We start from the raw sequence: 22,206 nt of genomic DNA on the forward strand, positions 1-22,206 counted from the left end.
TAAACTTCATTAAACTGCATTTAACTGCTTTGGAATCTATCTGGTGAAGTTTGGTGGTTTTAAATCTAGTAGTAAACTTTTTATTGTGCATTTGGATAAGGTAGCTCAGTTCGGGAGCTTGATGAGTAGTCTGTAGAAAATAGTAACTATATATGAAAAAAAATAGTTTCACTTGAAAGGAGTTCAGTCTTGTTGTGACTGCTTGGTCATCTTTATCTTTTTTTTTTTTGAGACAGAGCCTCAAGCTGTGGCCCTGGGTAGAGTACTGTGGCATCACAGCTCACAGCAACCTCCAACTCCTGGGCTTAAGTGATTCTCTTGCCTCAACCTCCCAAGTAGCTGGGGCTGCAGGTGCCTGCTACAACGCCTGGCTATTTTTAGTTGTCATTGTTGTTTGGCAGGCCTGGGCTGGATTTGAACTCACCAGCTCTGGTGTATGTGGCTGGCGCCTTAGCCGCTTGAGCTACAGGCACTGAGCTGGTCATCTTTATCTTTTAAAAAATCTTTTTGGGTTCTTGATGGCCAGTGATGGTAAAAATGCTCATTTGTACACTGGTTATAGTTTAAGGAGCACTCTCTTATCATCTTGCATTATCTTCACAAGTACCTTATTATGTGCTACTAGTTTTTTTAGGCAAGATATCACATATTAAAATATTTGTTTAGGCCAGGCTTGGTGGCTCATGCCTGTAATCCTAGTATGCTGGGAGGCCAAGGTGGGTGAATCACCTGAGCTCAGGAGTTGGAGATCAGGCTGAGCAAGAGCGAGACTCTATCTCTAAAATTAGCTGGGCATTATGGTGGGCACCTGTAGTCCCAGCTACTTGGGAGGCTGAGGCAAGAGGATCGCTTGAGCCCAAGAGTTGGAGGTTGCTGGGAGCTCTGACGCCATGGCACTCTACCGAGGATGACAAAGTAAGGCTCTGTCTTGGAAACAAAAAAAAAAAAAAGGAAAAAATATCTAAAATATTTGTTTAAAATAATTTTGGACATTAGAATAAAACAGTATTAAATCTCATGTATAATATGGAGGCTTTTAATAATGAGAGGTATCTTGTTCTGTCGCACGAATTGTGGTTTCTCTACTAGTTGAAGTCCAGCCGAGGCTGCCTATTCCTGGGCTAGTAGGCAGCAGGTTATTTGGTGGGCTGGTCATCCAACTACTTTAGTAGTAGAAAAAAGGTTTAAAATTATGAAGCAGTATTTATTATACTTGTCATGCATCTATATAGCAGGATTCTATTTGGGCATGACAGACTGGTTGGTTTATCTCCATCCAGTTGGTATTAAATTAAAAAAAAAAAATCTATTAGGCCTCCTGTCAGTATATAGGCCCTACTTTTGTAAGAAGGAATGTAAAAGTAGTAGAATCTGATTCTTCAAAACTTTCTGTGATGAAAATTTCAAACATGTACAGGAGAGAATAACAGTGTGAAATTGGCATAGCTGTCCCTTGGCCTCCTCAGTTACTAATACACAGCCAGTCTTGCTTCACCTATACCTCCTGCTCCCCTTAGATTATTTTGAAATATAACTGGACATGATATATTGTTTCATCTATAAATATTTCTGTATATATTCATAGGAGATAAAACTCTTTAAAAAAACAAAAGTGTAAGCACAATATATTGCCACTGCTAAAAAAGGGCCTTCCTTAGCATCAGCAAATATTTAATCCATCTTAACATTTCTCCAATTTTCTAAAAGAACTTTTTTTTAACTTAAATTGAGTTTCAGATAAGGTTCATATATGATGCCTTACTGTTAATTCTTTTAAAGTTTTTTTTTTTTTTTTAACCTCTATGTTCCTCTGCCATCATTATTCTCTCTTGAAATTTTTTTTTGTTAAAGAAGTTGGGTCATTTGTTGTGTGGTTTCCCATACCCAGGATTTTGCTGATTGCATCCCCATGGAGTAATTTTTTTAAAAAAGCAAACAAATAACTTCATTAAAGTATAATTAAAATATACATATTTCAATATACAATTTGGTAAGTTTTGTTTACATGTGTGAAATGGTTATTAAAATTAAGATTGTGAACATACATATTATGTTGTCTTCCATCAACAATTCTCAATTCTTTGGCACCAACTGGCAGACCATGTAGGTTGCAGCTGAGGTTCCCAGTCTCCCACACTTCTGTCTGACTACAAATTCAAGGGTTCCCATGACTATTTCCCTAGATTTGATGTTTTGCCTGGACGACTCACAGAACTCAGGAAAAAGCTATACATGGGTCATTATGAAAGTTTTGAGATATAGAAAAATCAAGAAAGGTAAAATCTGAGTAGATGGAAATAATGGAAGTCCTCCCAGCAACACTGGTAAGCTGAGCAAGTTGAAAATTGCACTGGTAAATCAGAAAGGACGCTTTCAAAATTTCAAAACTTTTGTAGTGACCCATGTACTTATGATTACTTTTATTATGAAAGATATAGCTCAGGAATAGCCAAGTGGAAGAGGCACACAGGGCAAGGTCTGGCAGGAACGGGTAGAGTGCAGAACATCTATGCCCTGTCTGGGCACACCAGCTTCCCAGCACGTAGGTGTGTTCACTAACCCACAAGCTCTCCAAACTCGGTGTTCTTAGCAAAGTACGCATAATTGCTTAAGGCCTTGGCCACTGGTGATTGAACTCAGTCTCCAGCCTCCCAGCAGTCTGGGGGTGAAGCTGAGAGTTCTAACCCCCTAGTCATGTGGTTATGACTACTGGGTTAGAACAAGCCCCCGTCTCGAAGCTATATCCACCAAGAATTAGCATCAATTCAAGTATGGCAAAAGGGCTTCTTATGAATAAAAGATGTTCCTATCATTCAGGAAATTCCAAGGGGCTCTGTGGCAGGAAAACGAGACAGAGACCAAAGGTGTATATCATACCACATATATCATTCTTAAAAGTTTGCTCTTGCCTCTTTGTAATCAACATGTACTGTTTTAGGGTCTTCTTTAACACAAGAATTATTCTGAGATCCACCTATGTTTTTCATGTGTCAATTATTCATTCCTTTTTACTGCTGAGTAATGTTCCATTATATGGATACTTACCCATTTACCTGTTGTGGACTTTTGGGTTGTTTTCAATTATTGACGATCACAGATGAAGCTGCTAAGAATATTCACGCACAAGGCTTTATATGAATAAATGCTTTCATTTCTCTGTGGTAAACACCTAGGAATGATCACGTGGTAGGTGTAGTTTAACTTTCTAAGAAACTGCCAAAGTGTTTTCTGAAGAGTTTGCTCCATTTACATTCTCACTAGCAGTGTCTGAGAATGGCAGTTATTCCACATTTTCACTAACATTTGTGTGGTCTTTTCTGATTTTAGCTACTCTAATAGGTGTGTAGTGGAATCTCATAGTGATTTTAACTTGCCTTTTCTAAATGACTAATGATGTTCAACATCTTCATATGCTTTTAGGCCATCCCTTATCTTCTTAGGTGAAGTTTCTATTCAAATCATTAGCCCACTTTTTAAAATTGGGTTGTATTTTTTCCTTATTCTTGAGTTTGAATGGGTCTTTATTTATATGAGATACAGGTCTTTGATCATATATATAATTTGCCAATATTTTCTCTCAGTATGTGGGCTTTTCATTCTACTAAGTGTCTTTTCAGGAACAGCAGCTTTTAATTTTAATAAAATTAAATTTATCAATTTTTCTTTAATGCTTTTGCTGTCATGTCCAGTCACAAAGATATTTAAATATGTGTTCTTTGAGAAGTTTTATACTTTTAGTCTTTATATTTGGCTTTGTGTTCCATCTTGAATTACTTTTTATATGTAGTGTTAGAAGACCAGCCATATTCTTTGAGCTAATAATTAAAACATGCAAGTTATTTAAAATGCAAATACTCCGTTTCCCCGAAAATAAGACAGTGTCTTATTTTAAGGTGTGCTTCCAAAGATGTGCTAGGTCTTATTTTCAGGGGATGTCTTATCTTTCCTGTAAGTAGGTCTTATTTTCGGAGGATGTCTTATTTTCGGGGAAACAGGGTAGCAGTTTAATGGTACAATGAAGAAAATTAAAAGTAGAACATAAGGTAATAGTCAAAAATTCTAGGAAAAAGCTTGGCTTGGTGGCTCATACCAGTAATCCTAGCAACTTGAGAGGTTTGAGGCTAGGAGATTTCATGAGCCTGGGCAACATAGCAAGACCCCCCACCTCTACAAAAAATAGGAAAAATTAGCCAGGCATGGTGGTGTTCACTTGGCGTCTCAGCTACTTGGGATGCTGAGGTAGGAGGAGCCTTTGAGCCCAGGAGTTTGAGATTTCTGTGATGCCACTGCACTCTAGCCTGGGCAATAGAGCAAGACCCTAGCTCTTAAAAAAAAAAAAAAAGAAAGAAAGAAATTGTAGGGAAAAAATACAGATAGAAGCACAGACTAGCTTTCTGATGGTTAGGGAAGAAAATAGTCATTTCTTACACCAAGGAAGATTCTTTTATGAAAGTATGTAAGAATTTAGCCACCCTTTCTTTATAGGTGGGAAATCACAAAAATCATATCATAGTAGGAGTTAGAGTTGTATCTAAGGTAAATAAGGAAAACATTGAAACTCAGAATGGAATAGGTAGTAAATTTCTAAATTTGGTGACTGTTTCTGGGATGTTTCTGGAATACTTCTCCAATATATTTTATAGGGAAAAATGAGAGTCATGATAGGTGAAAAAGTAATTATAATATATGAAAATTTAGAAAATAAATGAAATACTTAATTCTCTCTTGAAGAAGGAAAGACTGTCCATCTTCAAAAGCCATTAATATCATCTACAAATAGAGTCTAGGCTCAACTGAGCTTAGATTGCCTCAGTCAAGGAAATATTTGACATTATAAAAATTGAGAGATGAGGAAAATTTTGGTACATGGATTTATTTTTATACAACTTGTATCTCAAACATCTCTCCTACTTGAAAATTTTATCAATAATTTTCAATTTCAAAATATTTGTTATTTGTAATTAACAATTTCAAAACATTTCATTTATTCTCTAACAACTCGAGATAGGAGAATATTATAAATGACTTACACGCAGATACAATTAAATATAGGGGTAAATAACCATACTATTTTTATTAATGATAGGGCTGTACCTAGCATAGTGCAACTTTTCTTTTTTAACTTGTTTTGTAACTTGTTTGAAAAACAAACCCTTCGTCTTCATACATATCTTTATGGAGGCTCATAATTCACTTAGTGCCTACCATGGCTCAAGTGCTTGTCTTTATATACACAGAATTTGATAAACTCATGCTGCTCTCATTATTTATGCATGGATCTCTTTCTTTTATAGTCATCGAAGCATTCGTTCATTCATTGTCAATAATGTAAGAAACACTTATAGCACCAACACCCAGCAGGAGAGCAGGATATTGAGAACAGTCTCCCTCTACTACAGTTTCTTCCCCCTCCTGTCTCCCGGCCTTCTGTTCCTTTTCCTTGCCCTCCCCCATAGATAACCACGCGTTATGAATTTTATGTTACTCGTTCCCTTGCCTTTCAAAATGTTATGGTTTTATCACATATATGAATTTCTATAGATTATATTTTTTATTTCTGGGTTTATAACTAGGGTATCATGGTCTATGTCTAGGACCTATGGGCCAATATCCAAAGGGGTAAAATATGAGCAAGTGCAGTGCTGAAGAGCAGACCGAAGAGGTGTGTAAAGATGGAATGGCTAAGACTTTTACTAAACCTGTGAATGATAGAAACTACGAGTCAAAATGTTCAGAGAAGGCTGGGGAGGATAGGGAGAGGTTTTTTTTTTCTTTTGAGACAGGGTCTTATTCTGCCACCCTGGGTAGAATGCCGTGGCATCATAGCTCATAGAGACCTCAAACTCTTGGGCTCAAGCGATTCTCTTGCCTCAGCCTCTGGAGTATTGGGGACTACAGGCACCCACCACAACTCCTGGCTAGTTTTTATTTTTTTTGGTAGAGACGGGTCTCACTCTTGCTCAGGCTGGTCTCAAACTCCCGAGTTCAAGCAATCCACCACCTCGGCCTCCCAGAATGCTAGGATAACAGGCATGAGCCACTGCGCCTAGCCAGAGAGAGTTTTTAAGGGATATAAAATTCCATCTGGAAAGGAGGAATAAGTTCTAGTGTTTATAGCACCTTAGGATGACTTTAATTTACAATAACATGTCATTTTCAATAGCTAAAGGAGGATGTCGAATGTTCACAACACAAGTGTTTGCGATGATGGATATGCTGATTGCCTTGATCACTGCATTATATGTATACATACATTATATGTATAGGCATCACCATGCACCCCATGAGTAAATATAATTATTATGTGTCCATGAAGAAGTTCAGAGACTCCCAAGCAGGATCAATATAGGAGGGAAAGCACACCTCTAGATGCATTCTAGTTACATTGCTGAAGACCAAGGATAAAGAGAAATTCTTAAAGCAGCTAGGTATAGAAAGACAGCCAGATGAAAAAGAAATGTATGTACAAAGGAACAAAGATAAAAATTCTAGAATGATTTTTACATAAACTGTGTGAGCAGGAGAGAGTAGAGTGACATCAGTGCTGAGAGAAAACAAAACAAAATTGAACCTCCAGCCTAGGAAGGATTGTACACCCAATAAAAATATCTTTTAAAAAATGAGGCAAAATAAATATTTTTTTAGACAACGAAGGGCTGAAAGAATTCGTTGTTGGTTACTCTGCGTACAGAAGATGTTCCAGGAATTCTGTTAGGCAAGAGGTAGGTATGTGGTCTCAGATGACATTTGGATCTCTACAAAAAAATGGAAAGCACCATAAATAATAAAAAGGCAGTTGAGGGCGGCGCCTGTGGCTCAAGGAGTAGGGCACCGGTCCCATATGCCGGAGGTGGTGGGTTCAAATCCAGCCCCGGCCAAAAAAAAAAAAAAAAAAAAAAAAAGGCAGTTGATTCTAAATACATTTTTTCTTAATTACTTTAAAAAATAATTGCATGTCTAAAGCAAAATAAATAAAAATACATTGTGAGATCTATAACATACATAGAAATAAAGTGTATGACTATAATGTCACAAAGGATGGGGGCAGAGTATGGAAATGTAAAATCGTTATTTCAAGGCAGATTATAATAAATGAAAGATGTATATTGTAAATTCTAGAGCGCCCCCAAATAAAAAGAAAGAAAAGGGTTAAACTAGTAGAGAAGATAAATGGAATCATAAAAAAAAAAATCTTTAAAGAAGGCTAAAGAAGAAGAAAACAGGAACAAAGTGCAGGTGAAAGGACTGCACTTCTCCCACATTGATCCACGGCTTCACTGTAATCCCCATCAAAATCCAAGTCGTCTTTTTTCTAGAAACTGATAAGTTGATCCTAAGATTTGTATGGAGATGTAAGGGACCCAGAACAGGAAAGACAATTTTGCGAAAAAGAACAAAGAGGACTTAATGCTAATTTCAAAATTTACTATATCGCTACAGTCATCAATACAGTGCCACAGTGGCATATGGGGAACACGCAGAGACCATGGAATGGGATAGAGAGTGCAGAAGTAAATCCTCACTTTTCAAGTCAATTGACTTTTGAAAAAAATGCATTTCAGTGGGGAAATGGCAGACATAAATAGTGCTGGAACAATTGATATCCATATGCAAAAATGGAAAGGAACTAATAAAAACCTTAGCTTTTTGTCTCCCACCATACTCCCAAGGAACTCAAAATGGATTATAGTTCATATTTAGACCTAAAATGATACCACTTCTAGAAGAAAACCTAGGAGAAAATCATTGTGACCTTTGAGTTAGGCAAAATTTTCTCAGACATAACACCAAAAACAGAATCTATGAAAGGAAAATATTTATATATTGGGTTTAATTAAAATTTAAAAGCCTTTGTCCTTTATAGGCAGCCCTAAGCAAGTGTAAAGATAAATTATACACTCTGAGAAAGATTTGAAAATCACAAATATTTGACAATATGTGATAAATAGCTTGTGTCCAGTATTCAGAATATGTAAAGAACTCCTACAATTAAATATTAAGACACCATTCCTTAGAACAGGCAAAAAACATTCTTTTATTTATTTATTTTTTTGAGATAGAGTCTTGCTCTGTTGCCCTGTGTAGAGTACAGTGGCATTGTAGCTCACAGCAACCTCAAATCCCTGGGCTGAAATGATCTTCCTGCCTCAGCCTCTTAAATAGCTGAAACTACATATGTGTGCCACCATGCCTGGCTTATTTTTCTATTTTTTGTAGAGACCGGGTCTTGCTCAGACTGGCCTCAAACTTCTGAGCTCAAGCAATCCTCCTGCCTTGGCCTCCTAAAGTACTAGAATTAAAGATGTGAGCCTCTGTGCCCAGCCAAGGCAAAACATTTGAATAGACGTATTAACGTGAAGGGCTACTTATCACATGAAAAAATGCTTAGTATCATTACTTTATTAGAGAAATGGAAATTAAAAACACAGTAAGATGATATTTCATATCCTAAAATAGTCTGAAAATGAGGGTATTCAAGAACATGGACAAATGAAAATTCTCCTGTATTGCTGATAAGAATGTGAAATGGTATAGCCAAAATGGAAGGCAGTTTGGTAGCTTCTTTGAAAAATGTTTTAAAACATATTACCATATGATCTAGCTAATTCACTTACATGTATCTACCTAAGAGAACTATCCCACATGATCTTATTGGTAGATGTTCATAAAAGCGTTATTTGTAATAGCTACATGAAGGAAATAATCCAGGTGTTCACTGAATAGTGAATAGATAATGGAATTACACTCAGCTATGCATTCTACTCAGCAATAGAAAAGAATGGCTCAGCAGCAGGCTGGACACACCTCTCAAAGAGGCGCCTGTGGTTCAAAAAGGAGTAGATTGCAGGCCCTATATACCAGAGACGGTGGGTTCAAACCCGGTGCTGGCCAAAATCTGTAAAAAAAAAAAGAAAGAAAAAGCCCTATACAAAAGACTACATTGTATGTAATTCCACTTCATATGTAATTTCTAGGAAAGGAAGAAGTTTAAAAATAACACGTAAGGTAAGTAGTTGTCTGAGGTGGAGGTGAACCCAGAGATTGATTGTCCGTGGGCATAAGGGAACTTTTTGGCATTATGAAAGTATTTTAAAACTGGTTTGAGTCGAGAGTTGTCCTCAGTTTGTTAGAAGTCATCTAACTGTACATTTATAATGTGATGTGCTATAGCTAATAAATTATAGTTAAAGAAAGCTGTAAGAGAAAGGATAGATGGGAAAATACAAAACAAATAGCAAGTTAATAGATAGATTTAAACCCAACCATATCTATAATTTCATTAGATTCAAATTGTTTAAATATTTCAATTAAAAGGCAGAAACCATCAAATAAGATAAAAAGCAAGATTCAGTTATATTATTGGCCCTTGGTATCTGCTGATTCTGCATCTTTAGATTAATCCAACCATGGATCAAAACTACAATAGAACCTCTGTAAGCTTACCACTCAAGGGACTGTAATAAATGGGTCCACATAAAGAGGGGCCCAACATAAGGAACTTCCATTGAGTACATGTGGTGCATGTCCAGTCTATGAACATTAGGGGGTGGTCGCTGTAGGGAGGTGGTCACCTATAGAGGTTCCACATTATTTGAAAAATATAAAAGAAAAACAATAAAAATTAACAATACAACAGAAATACAAATAAAAATCCAATATAGTATAATATACAACAACAATTTACACAGCATTTATATTTTATTAGGTATTGTAAATAATCTAGAGATGACTTAAAGCATATGGGAGGATGTGCCTAAATTGTATGCAAATACTACACTATTTTATAAAAGGGAAGCAAGCATGTGTGGATTCTGGTATCTGAATGGGTCCTGGAACCAATCCCCCATGGATATTTGGGAATGACTATATGCTGTGAACTAGAAACTTATTTTAAATATAAAAGCATAGATACTTAAAAAAGATAGACCAAGGTAATGCCATAGAAACACGAACCAAAAGAAAGCTCGAATGACTTCATTAATACCTGATGAAATAGACTTAAAGATTATAAACAGACATTAAATACATTTTATAATGATAATGGAGTTATTTCATCCAAGAAGTATAATAATCTTAAATGTTCATGCCCTTCACAGAGCTGTTAAATATAGTTTAAGATTTTAATACTTCCCTCTCAGTAGTTTGTAGAAAAAGTAGACGATCAGTAAGTATATAGGAAATGTAAACAACACTGTTAACCAACTTGACCCTGTTGACATTTATAGATCAGCTCATCCAACAAGCAGCCTATATATTCTGTTTAAGTGCGCATAAAATACTCAGCAAGATAGATGATTTTCTAGGCAGTAAAACAATTATCAACAAATCTTGACTGAATCATTCAAAGTATGTTATCTGACCACTAAAGAATTAAACTAAAATTTACTAACAGAAAGAGAACAGAAAATCTCCAAATATTTAGAAATGAAGCAGCACTGTCCTAAGTAACTCAGAGCTCAGGGAAGAAATCTCAAGGGAAACTAGAAAATAATTAGAATTGAATGAAAATGAAAATGGAAAGTTTTAATATCTGTGAGATGCAGTTAAATGAATCCCTAGCAGGAATTTTATGACTTTAAATGGTTATTTTTAAAGTTTAATTTTTTTTGGATTTAATTTCTGGATCTAAATTCTTAAGTTAGAAAAGAGCAACCAAGACAATATGGTATTTGTATACGGATAGTCATATACATCAGTGCAGTAGGATGGTCCAAAGATAGAATCAATAGAAGGCCCCGGATAACAGTGTTTCAACAGGTGATAGGTGTTACAATGAAAAAAAAATACTTTGATTCCTACCTTGTGCTATACGAACTCAAAAATTTACTTGAAATGGATATTACACCTAAGCACAAAAGAGAAAACTTTAACACTTCTAAAGGAAAATATAGATTAAGACCTTCATGACCTCAGTGTGAAAGATTTTTGTTCATTAAAGAAGTACTAACAAATTGGAATTCGTCAATTAAATACTTCTATTCTTAGAAGGACTCTGAAGAAAATGAAGAAGAGTCACGGTGCCAACTGGGAGAAAATAATAGCCTCACATAAATTTGACATAGGAGTTATTTCCAGGCTAAGTAAAGGAGTTTTACAATTGAGAAATAAGACAAACAACCCGAATGAAAGATGGGCAAAAGATCTGTCTATATACATCACAAAAGAAGATATGCAAATTCCAATAATCATGTCCAAACATGCTCAACATGTTCATTAGGGAAAAGCAAACCACATTACAAATTAAAATAAGATACCACCATGTACCCAACAGAGTGGCTAAAAATTAAGAAGTTTTACAACACAAGTATTGAAAACAATGTGGAGTGACTGGAACTATCATTCCTTGTGGCAATGTAAAATGGTGTTAGCCTCTTTGGAGTATAGTTCTGAAGGTTTTTATATGTGCTATAATTGACCACGTGACTAATGACTTTATTTCTTGGTATTTATTTATCAAAAATGAAAAAATATGCCCCAAAAAGACAATACAAAGGTACTTAAAGTATCTTTATTCATAAAGCTCCAAACTGGATGCAAACTAAATGTTTTATCAACCAATGGATGGGTAAACAAATTGTGAAATATTCATACAATGGCATCGTATTCGATAACAGAAAGGAATGAAATACTTAACACACAGAGCAATATGGATGAAGCTTTCTTATGTCAATTGAAAGAATCCACGCACATTAGACAATATATTGTGTAATTTTATGTAACATTCTGGAACTGAAGCATGTAATCTATGCTAACAGAAAGCAGATCAACAGTTGCTTAGATTCCAGAACGTGAACATCCTGATTGTAAAGGGATACTTTCTGGGGTGACAGAAATATTCTGTATTTCGATTAGGATAAAAGTTAACGTGGGAATATACATTGGTCAAAAACTCATCTAATGGTACACTTATATATGCATTTAATGATGTACAAGTTATACTTCATTTAGTTTGCTTTAAAGAGTAAAAATAACAATGATGCCAAATTATTCACTTTCACCATCAGTGGACAATGATTCAATTTTATGCTTTTTACATTAGGACAATCACTTTTTGAATAATTCATCCTTTCCCCATTTTTCTGACTTGCAACTGCTTTTACATCTCAAAGTTCCATGTATGTATGGCTGTTTCTGTGTTCTCTATTCCATTTCCTTGATCAGTTTGTTTATCCTGTCTTAATTATTTTGGCATCATAATAAACCCCTGTATCTTTATTCTCTTTCTTTAGAAGTGTTTTGGCTGTTCTTGATCTGGGCTTTTGTTTTTGCATAAATACATTTTTATTTTATTATGTATGTATTAATTACTTAATTAATTTTAGAGATAAGATCTTGCTTTGTCAACCCGACTGGAATATAGTGGAGTGAACATAGTTCACTGCAGCCTTGAACTCCTGAGCTCAAGCAGTCCTCCTGCCTCAGCCTCCCCTGTTGCTGGGATGTAGGAGCCAGCCACTATGCCTGACTATTCTGTTTTCAATGTTCTGTGAAAAACCCTGTTGGGATATTGATGGGAATTATATTGGTTTTATAGGTAAGTTTAGGTAAACTTTCAATTTTTACAATATTAAATCTTTCTGTTCATAACTGTGGCATACTTTTCCATTTATTTAGATCTTCTTAATGTCTCTCTCTTTATAATTTGTAATTTTCCAAACAAAGATCTTATGCATAATTTGGAGAAATATTTCAATATTTGGTGTTTTTGTATGTTGTTGCAAATTAAGTCTCCCTTTTAATTTTGTTTTCTTATTGTTTATTATTGGTGTATAGAAATATGATTTTTTTGAATATCAGTCATGTTAAGGGAACTTTGACCTTTGTTATAGGACGAAACTTATTAATTGATTAGCGGACTCTTTTGTGAGTGTGGGGTATGTGTGTGTATGGTGTGTTGTGTGTGTGTGAGTGTGAGGTATGTGCCTATTTTGGAAAGTGATTGTATTGACTGTGGGTTTTCAAAGTCCTTGAGTTACTCTGTAGTCGAGTATCTACAGGTCAGTTTGCCCTTGGTTAGCAGGAGAGGGCAGTGGCTGATGCTGTGAAGTTTCCAGCTTCACATGAGGCATGAGGACGTCTCTCATAATGTTAATGTCCTTGAGTCAAGGCATCTGTATGTTCGTCATACTGGGGACACTTATGATGCAGGCTGTATTGTTAAACATGTGTCACTCTTCCCTTTCAGTATCCGGAGCGTGATGCAGAAGTATCTTGAGGAGAGAAATGAAATAACCTTTGACAAGATTTTTCATCAGAAGATCGGTAAGTACGGCTTGCTCAGTTTCTATACTGCCATTTCAGTAGTGAAATGGGGTCATACTACAGCACTGTGTGAATGCTTTATATCCTTTATAGCCACAGCTGGGAATGAAGGACGTTTTGTGTAATTAATGAAGTTCATAGTGATGATTCATATTCCTAGTAATATAATCTTAGGAGTAAGCTATTGTGAAACAGACTAGTGTGACTCTGGGTTTTACAGTGGTTTGGTGGGTTGCCCAAATCAAAACATTGGGTACTGGGTAATTAAAATATGCCCGGTTGGAGCCCCCCCTTAATAGCTAATGTGTCTTCACTGCCCTCCTTCAGGACTTAAGCTTGTCTGAGGGCCTCAGCTTCTCACACTGCCGTGTGCCTCCCGTGGCCACAGGGAGCTGGCGTGTATCTTCATAAACATTATTCCACTCTTACTGTCAGCTGTTTCCTCCCAGGGCCTGGGGCTGCATGATTTGATGTCGTTGGTTTTCATGGGTTTATGGGTTTGTGTGCCTTTCTTTATGATCAGGACCATGTTGATTATTTTTATTGTGTAGCTCTGGGAATAAGAGTGTCTACTCAACAGGTAACAAGGACTACCTGGCCCCATTATACATGTGGGTCATTACAACAGTTTTGAGATACACAAATAATGAAGAAACAAAATCCACACAGATGGAAACAAATGAAGCCCTCGCAGCAACACAATAAGCCGAGCAAATTAAAACTTGCATGAATGAATCACAAAGGTTGCTATTGACTGTGTTTTTTGGAAGTGAAATAATGGACCATAACACTTTCTGTCTCAAAACTTTCTTAGTGACCCACGGATATGTACCTATGGGCTAGGGACCCATCTCTCACTGCTGGAGGCCCAGGTCTGGCCAGAGCTGGTCTTGGCAGGAGTAGACGTGCTTGTGCTTTGCAGTTACCTAGCAGTTAGTGCCTGAGAAAATTGGAATTGCATAGGAATTGCCTTAGTTTCCAGGTGTAAGAAGACATATAAGGTATTATATTCTCATCTGCCTTCTAAAAAGCTGGTAGTTTTTACAGAGGTGATTGTCAGCAGGGTTAGATGAAAGCTATAGTCCACGTTCTTTCTTTCCTTTTTTTTTTTTTTCCTTTGTTCTTTTTCACTCTCAAAAAACTAGTTCCTGCTGTCCAGAAATTTTCTAAATAATATTTAATTCTCATCCAGGGTAAAAGTCATCATTTGGTCTGGCAGCTAGCCATAGTGTCAGTATGCCCATTTTGATGAGATAAATGGGTAAATCTAGGGTTTTTACATGAAATCAGTGTCGTCTAATGTAAGAAAACAGGACGTGCTTTGCCTTCCTTTGCACCTTGCTTCCCTCCCATAATTGCTGAGATTGTTTTGTAGTTTTTAAATTATTTTATTGCTAAGAAAATTACTTCATTAAAATTCCAAGAAATTGAAGTTCCCTAGAACTCTATTTGCATATGTAGCTGTCTCCACAATCTTACATGACTGATAGAGCCCTTGGAGGTGGAGTATCCTGTGAGATGCTGCAGTTCCGGGCAGCCCTTCATTTGCAGATGAGGAGATGTGGACACCGGGAGATGAAGTGACTTGCTCTGATTCCCAATTCTCGTACTCTGATAATTCTTCAAAGACTGTCAGAAAGGAAAGAGTGCGTGTAAAATGGAGAGGGTCAGCCAGTAGGAACCAGATAGGTTTTTCAGGGAAGAGTTGTGATGTTCTCTTTTATTGAAGTTAAGGAGAAACTGATGCAAAGTCTTTGGCTTTTTGTAAAGCACTTTTATTATCTATTTTACAAAAATTAGCCAGTTAAGGGCGGTGCCTGTGGCTCAACGGGGTAGGGCGCTGGCCCCATATGCTGGAGGTAGTGGGTTCAAACCCAGCCCCAGCCAAAAAAACAAGAAAAAAAATTAGCCAGTTAAGGTGGTCTTCCGTAAGTATACCTTTGTGGATGCCCCATGAAGGACAGTGGTGGAAGGGTGACTGAAGAGAACTGGAGAGGCAGGGCAGTGTGGCCCATCTGGGCTACTGGAAATGTGTGGAAAGCTAATGGCCTTTGCCACGCAGAGATGTTCTGGGCTGCTCCTCAGGATTTGACTGGCAAACAGATAACTTAAAAGCATGTGGCTTTTGTTTCATTAGTTATCACTGCTTGTCGTTATTTATGTTGTGTTTAACTTTCATCTACATAAATAATTTTTTGCTTTTTATTTTGTACTAAAAACCAGAAAACAAAACTCAGAAGAACAAGAGAGAAAAACTCCCTATCTATGGAAGGGATGGGGAACAGGAACTATTTATCTATTTATTATTAGTTAAAACATTTTAAATTTATTTTTTCACAGCTTCGTTGAGATATATTTCACATAGTATACAATCGACCCATTGAAAGTAAACATTTAGGCTGGGTGCGGTGGCTCACGCCTATAATCCTAGTACTCTCAGAGGTTGCGGCGGGTAGATTGCCTGAGCTCACGAGTTCAAGACCAGCCTGAATAAGAGTGAGACCCCCATCTCTAAAAATAGCCGGGCATTGTGATGGTCGCCTGTAGTCCCAGCTACTCGGGAGGCTGAGGTAAGACAATTGCTTGAGTCCAAGAGTCTGAGGTTGCTGTGAGATGTGATGCCACAGCACTCTACTGAGGGCAACAAAGTGAGACTGTCTAAAAAAAAAAGAAAGAAAACAGTTTTACTTTTTTACAGTGACTTTCAGGGTATTCACAAGAGTTGTGCAACCATCTGCATGGGGTTTTAGAATATGTTTATAAAGTGTTTTAGAAAGAAATTCGGTATCTACTAGCTGTCACTCACTCCCTATTTCCTCCTCCCCCCGCCCCTGACAACCAGTACTGTAGTTTTTCCTCCATGGATTTACCTGTGTTGGACATTCCACATGGAGGGAATTAAGTACCAGTGGCCTTGTGTTCTCAGTCTGCCTTCAAGGTCCATGCCAGACCCTCACTTCTTTTTATAGCTGAATAACTCCACTGCATGGATGCACCGCATTTTGTTTATCCCTTTGCCAGGTGGTGGGCATTGGGCTGTTTCTGCCTTGTGGCTATTATGAATAATGTGCTATCAAAGGAAGGGATTTTTTTTAACACGATGTGAGTGCTTCCCTACTGTTAGGACCTAACTGGAAGATTGGGATCAACCTGCTTTCCCCTGTGGCTCTCGTTCCAGTTCCTGAGCTGCATCAGTGATTTTTTCTTCCTTTGTGTTTTCTGTTTCTCTCTCTCCTGTAACTCCTGTGCCATCCCCGCCAAACATACACAGCTCCCACAAATGTGAAGTTTCCATTGTTTGGATTAAAACCTTAGCTAACCCTGGCTCTGGGCGCCTTTGACTGAGTGGCCACTGGTGCTAGTGCAGGCCTGGCACTTGGCTATAGCTAAACAGATTTCGCTCCAACATCAGCCTCTCTGGACGCTGATGGGCTGTGAGTTTTATCTCAGTTAAGCTGATAAAATTAAAAATGTTTTAAATAAATAATTCCTTTATTTTCCTTCTCTCTAATTTGTGAGCTTGGAGCCAGTCCGGAGAAGCTGAGAAAGAATAGTGACTGATTGGAGGCTTAGGGAGAGAGTACCAGGCACACACATCTAACCGCCTCTGACAGCAATCTTACCACGTGTCTGTGTTTGCTCCCCCTTTTTACTTTTCCTCTGTAGCCTTCTCCCTTTTGCCTGGCATTAGGGATTGGGGAAGAGGTTGGCTGTGGCCAGAGAAACTTCACCTGGCGCTCTAGTTGCCTTGCCCAGGTCCTATTCCCATACGAGCCGTCCTGTTTGTCTTTCTTGTCTGTTCCCTCTGCCCCTCCCTTGACTCTTCCCATTTACTGTCCCTTCCACCCTCTCCTGTTGTTGCTTCCCTGGTTCTCTTGGTTCTCTCCCACCCTCTGTCCTCTGCCTGTCAACTCCTTCCCTGTCTTCTCATACCTTACCAAGGCCTCCCGCCCGCTCCTGCATAGTCAGCACAGGTTTTGGGCACTGCCCTCCAATGGGTGCTGCCACTGATTGATAAAAATGTTTTGTGAAATGAAAAATGTGGAAATCTTTCATTTACTCGGCCTCTGAGACTTTGATGAGATAACAGGCGATTGGCAGACCTGTTTGCCACACCTCAGAATGGTGGGTATTTCGTTAGTTTTCTTATCTAAAAGGTAGACACCAATAGTACCTGCCCCATAGGCCATTGTGACAATTTAGTAGGCAATAGCGTACTCAAAGCCCTTGACACAACCATTGGTTCTTAGCAGCTGTCTGATGAAGGAAAGCTCTTATGCAAAATTGTTTATTTAAAACATTTTTCAACATATACAAAAGTAGACTAGAATAATGAACCTCTATATGTTTTAGCAAACCACTCATAGCATTTCATATGCATCTTTGAAAAATATGAATGCTTTTCTCACACAATCTTAATGTCTGTATCCCAAACAATGAAATTTATGACAATTCCTAGAAGATTCTAATACTAACTCTTCGGTCACATTTTTCCCATTCACTTAAAAAGGCCCTTTTACTTTTTAGGTTAGGATCCAAATATTGTTCTTGTAATTAGTAATGATACTTCTTTTAATTGAAAACAGCTCCTGTTCCACCCTCTACACACATGCACACACAGAGGTAATTATTGGAGAAACTGCGTCTCTTATGTTATAGAATGTTCCATAGTCTGGATTTTCTGTTTGCTTCTTAATGGTACCATTTAAATTGTACTTCTGTTTCCTGTATTTCCTATAAACTGAAAGCTAGTTCTCATGGCTTGGTTAGATTTAGTTTTAATTCTTTGTGGTGAGAGTGCTTCGTAGTTGGTGTTGTGCACTTTTCTTTTCTTTTTTTTGAGACAGAGTCTCACTATGTCGCCCTCTGTAGACATAGTAGCTGTAGCGTCACAGCTCACAGCAACCTTCAACTCTTTGGCTTAAGCGATTTTCTTGCCTCAGCCTCCCAGGTAGCTGGATTACAGGTGCCAGCCACAACATCCGGCTATTTTTTGGTTGTAGTTGTCATTGTCGTTTGCCAGGCCCAGGCTGGGTTTGAACCCACCAGCTCTGGTGTATGTGGCTGGCGCCCTACCCACTGAGCTACAGGCGCCCAGACGGTGCTGCGCACTTGTTAGAGGAGACACATGCGGCAGGGGCTCTCTCTGTGGGCAGGTATCTGAAGTAGTCTCAGATATGCTCAGCTGTCAGTTCCTCATTCAGCTGTCATCTGCTCTTTGTTTCTTTTTCATCAACAATCTTTGCTTGAATCAATTATTTTATTAGGGAGCTTACAAAATGGTGAGTTTTCTAATTATGCTATTACTTCTGCATTTAGTACTTTTACTCATCAATGTGAGGGACATTTACTTGCTTTAAATATGGTTTAGTAAGACAGGCAGACATGGTAGCCAGGTGTCACGTGAACGGCGATGTGGGAGGCAGGTGTCACGTGAACGGCGATGTGGGAGGCAGGTGTCACGTGAAAGGCGATGTGGGAGGCAGGTGTCACGTGAACGGCGATGTGGGAGGCAGGTGTCACGTGAAAGGCGATGTGGGAGGCAGGTGTCACGTGAAAGGCGATGTGGGAGGCAGGTGTCACGTGAAAGGCGATGTGGGAGGCAGGTGTCACGTGAAAGGCGATGTGGGAGGCAGGTGTCACGTGAAAGGCAGATGTGGTGGGCAGGTGTCATGTGAAAGGTGGATGTGGTAGGGATAGTCTTGTGTGTTGCTCCTGTCCATAATGTGGCCAAAAGAGAGTTTGCAAATAGAATGCAGGTTATTGTCTTTATGGGCTTAATCTCTCCACACGAGCTCTTTAAAACCAGAGTTTCTTCAGGCTGGCAGGAAAGGAGAAAGTCAGAGACTTGAAGTTCAGGAAAGAGTGGACATACTGTTGCTGGCTTTGCAGATGGAGGAGTGAACACATTTGAGGAGTGTGGGTCCTCCCAGGAGCTGAGCAAACAGCCATCCTCAGTCCTACAGCAGAAAGGAACTGAATTTTGCCCACAACTTGAGTGAGTTTGGGGGCAGACTGCTGTCCAGAGCCTCTAGATAAGAACTCATGCTGGCTGACACCTTGAATGTGGCCTTGGAAGACAACCAACAGAGCCTGCCTGGACTTCTGACCTACAGCACTGTGAGGTAACACGGGTGTTGTTTTTAAGTCACTAAATTTTTGGTGACATGTAGCACAGCAACAGAAAGTGCATATAGCAGGATAAATGCTTCCTTCTTTGTAACTCCCAATATTCAGGATGAAGAGATTAAGGGACAGCTACTTTTATCTTGCTTTTCATCCTTATGTGGAAATTATATATCTTAGCAGGTATCAATTAAGTTCACTCCTAGTTTGCTGTTAGTAAAACTTACATGTTTCGTTTTAAGGGGATACCAATTATTACATAAACAGTAAAATCAATTTATCAGTTATAGTTAAGATTATTTTGTTGCTATTTTTCTTCTGTAAGATATGTTGAAATTGTAATTTCATTGTATGCAGTTGAGGCACATGGGATTTGATAAATTCCATCCGTCTGTGGACAATCTACTTAGCTTCTGTGTCTGCTATTCACTTGTATTAGAGGAGCATGTTTCAAATTATAAGGAGCACTAAAATAGATACTCAATGCATGAAATATGCAAATGTTATTCTTGTAGAGAGAACACGATGGCTAATGTAATATTACATCGCATATTGCCACGGAAGGCATTTCATTTTATAGCAGTGACTTCAGAGCTTAATCCAGAGTTTGAATATTAATCTTTTTGAAGTTTGTGTCTCTTATAACCTTGCAATTTTTACTATTTAATAAACAACTTTATTGAGATATAGTGTACATGTACATGCCATAAAATTCATTCCTTGTGTTTTATTTGATGATTTTTAGTGTATTTCTAGAGTTGTGTTATCATTACCATAATTCAATTTTAAGACATTTCCATACTTGGAAAAGACTCTCCTGCGCATTTGTAGTGACTCCATCCTCAGCCCCAGGCAGTCACTGGTCTGCCCTCTGTCTCTGTAGTTGCATCTGGACAGTTCGTGAAAATGGAAGGGTATACTGTGAACTCTGTGGGACAGTTCGTGAAAATAGAAGGGTATACTGTGAAGTCCGTGGGACAGTTCGTGAAAATGGAAGGGTATACTGTGAAGTCCGTGGTCTTTTGTCTCTGGCTTCTTTTCCTTAATATAAGTTGTTGATGTCTTCCTGCACTGTTGTGTGTATCAGTAACTTCATTACCTTTTGTTGCTGAATAGTATTCTGTTATGTGGATGTAGCAAACTTTGCTCATCCATTCACCAATTGATGGACGTTTGGATTATTTCCACTTTGTCTATTAAGAACAATGCTGCTATGAACATTTGTGTGCAAGTTTTTTGTTGGGTCTATGTCTTCATTTCTCGTGGGTATATACCCAGGAGCAGAATTGCTGGGTTGCATGTTAATTTATGTTTGGCTTTTTGAGAAATTTCCAGATTGCTTTCTAAAGTGAGTATACTATTTTATGTTCCCACCAGCAGTTTATAAAGGTTCCAGGTTTACCATATTTTGATCAATACTTGCTGTTGTTATCTGTCTTTTGGATTGTAGCTATTCTAATGAGTATGAGGCAGTATCTAATTGTGGTTTTGGTTTGTATTTCTCTAAGAGTTAATGATAACAAACATGTTTGTGCTAATTAACTCTTGTATATCTTCTTTGGTAAAATATCCATTTAAATCTTCCGCCCATTTGAAAACTTAGATTTTCTTTATCTACATTATTTGCCATATGTATGACTTATAACTACAGGTATTTTTTTTTCTTTCAGGTGGTGACTAGAATCTAACTTTTCAGAGGTTTTAATTTTTATGAAGTTAAATTTACACATTTTTTATTTTATGATTCATATTAATACTTCAGTGTCATATCTATGAACGTTTCACACGACAAATTCACAGTTTTTTTTCTATTTTTCTTCTAGAAGTTTAATTGTTGTCGCTGTTACATTTAGGTCTCTGGTTGATTTTTAGTAAATTTTTGTCTATGATGTGAGTTCTAAACTTATGTATCTCTGTTTTCATGTGGGTATCCAGTTATCTGAAAATCATTTGTTGAAGGGACTTCCCTTGCCCCACTGGATCACCTAGGTACTTTGTTAAAAATTAATTGATGGTGAGTCTAAGGACGTGTTTCTGGCCTTCCCATTCTGTCCCGTGTATCTTTGGGTCTGTCCTTATGGCAGTGCAGTGTTATCTTAATTACTGTAGCTTTATAGTAAGTTTGGAATTGGCAAATAAAAATGTGTCTCCCCTCACCAAAGTTGTTTTGGCTGTTCTGGATCCTTTGTATTTCTTTTTTTTTTTTTTTTTTTTGTAGGGTCTCACTTTATGGCCCTCAGTAGAGTGCGGTGGCGTCACACAGCTCACAGCAACCTCCCAACTCCTGGGCTTATGCGATTCTCTTGCCTCAACCTCCCGAGTAGCTGGGACTACAGGCGCCCGCCACAACGCCTTCTGTATGATTTTTTAGCATCTGTTTTTCGCTTTCCACCAAACAAATCTTGCTGGGATTTTGACAGGGTTGTTTTGTATCTATACATCAATTTGAGGAAAATTGCCATTTTCAAAATATTAACTCTCCCAACCCATGAAAATGAAATACTTCCAAATCTTTTCCTTTTGTCTTCCTATATTTCTCTCAGAAGTGCTTTGTAGTTTTCAGCCTCAAATTTACCAAATTTATTCCTGAGTCTTTAATCTTTTTGATGTTACTGTGAGTGGAGTTTTCTTAATTTCAGTTCTGTCTGAATAAAAACAGTTTTACTTCTTTTATTCCATTCTGGTAACTTTTACTTCTTTTTCATTTTACTTTTCACTTTAATTTCTTCAATATTTTTTAATTTTGGTCTCAAACATACTAAAGATGATTTTAAGGAACATTTAGTAGAAGAATACATAAATTATACTTGACATTTG

The 22,206-nt window shown here is 37.8% G+C and overlaps 1 protein-coding gene across 8 annotated transcripts in view; it reads left to right on the forward strand.

Annotated features, from left to right (window-relative positions):
* The window catches only part of GRK3 (G protein-coupled receptor kinase 3), a 180,581-nt gene that overhangs the window by 20,919 nt on the left and 137,456 nt on the right, over positions 1-22,206 (forward strand). For 7 of the 8 annotated variants that reach the window (XR_008379552.1, XR_008379553.1, XR_008379551.1 and 4 more), the window contains exon 2: positions 13,187-13,263. Coding sequence is in view for 4 of the 8 variants with exons in the window: in XM_053588388.1 (XP_053444363.1) it covers positions 13,187-13,263 (77 nt within the window). In the remaining 4 variants the exon portion in view is untranslated. Of the gene's footprint in view, positions 1-13,186; positions 13,264-22,206 lie in introns of those variants that run through there. The other variant, XM_053588392.1, reaches the window with a different exon arrangement.

Source organism: Nycticebus coucang, chromosome 4 (assembly GCF_027406575.1).
Source record: "Nycticebus coucang isolate mNycCou1 chromosome 4, mNycCou1.pri, whole genome shotgun sequence".
In the NCBI taxonomy this organism is placed as follows: Eukaryota; Metazoa; Chordata; class Mammalia; order Primates; family Lorisidae; genus Nycticebus; species Nycticebus coucang.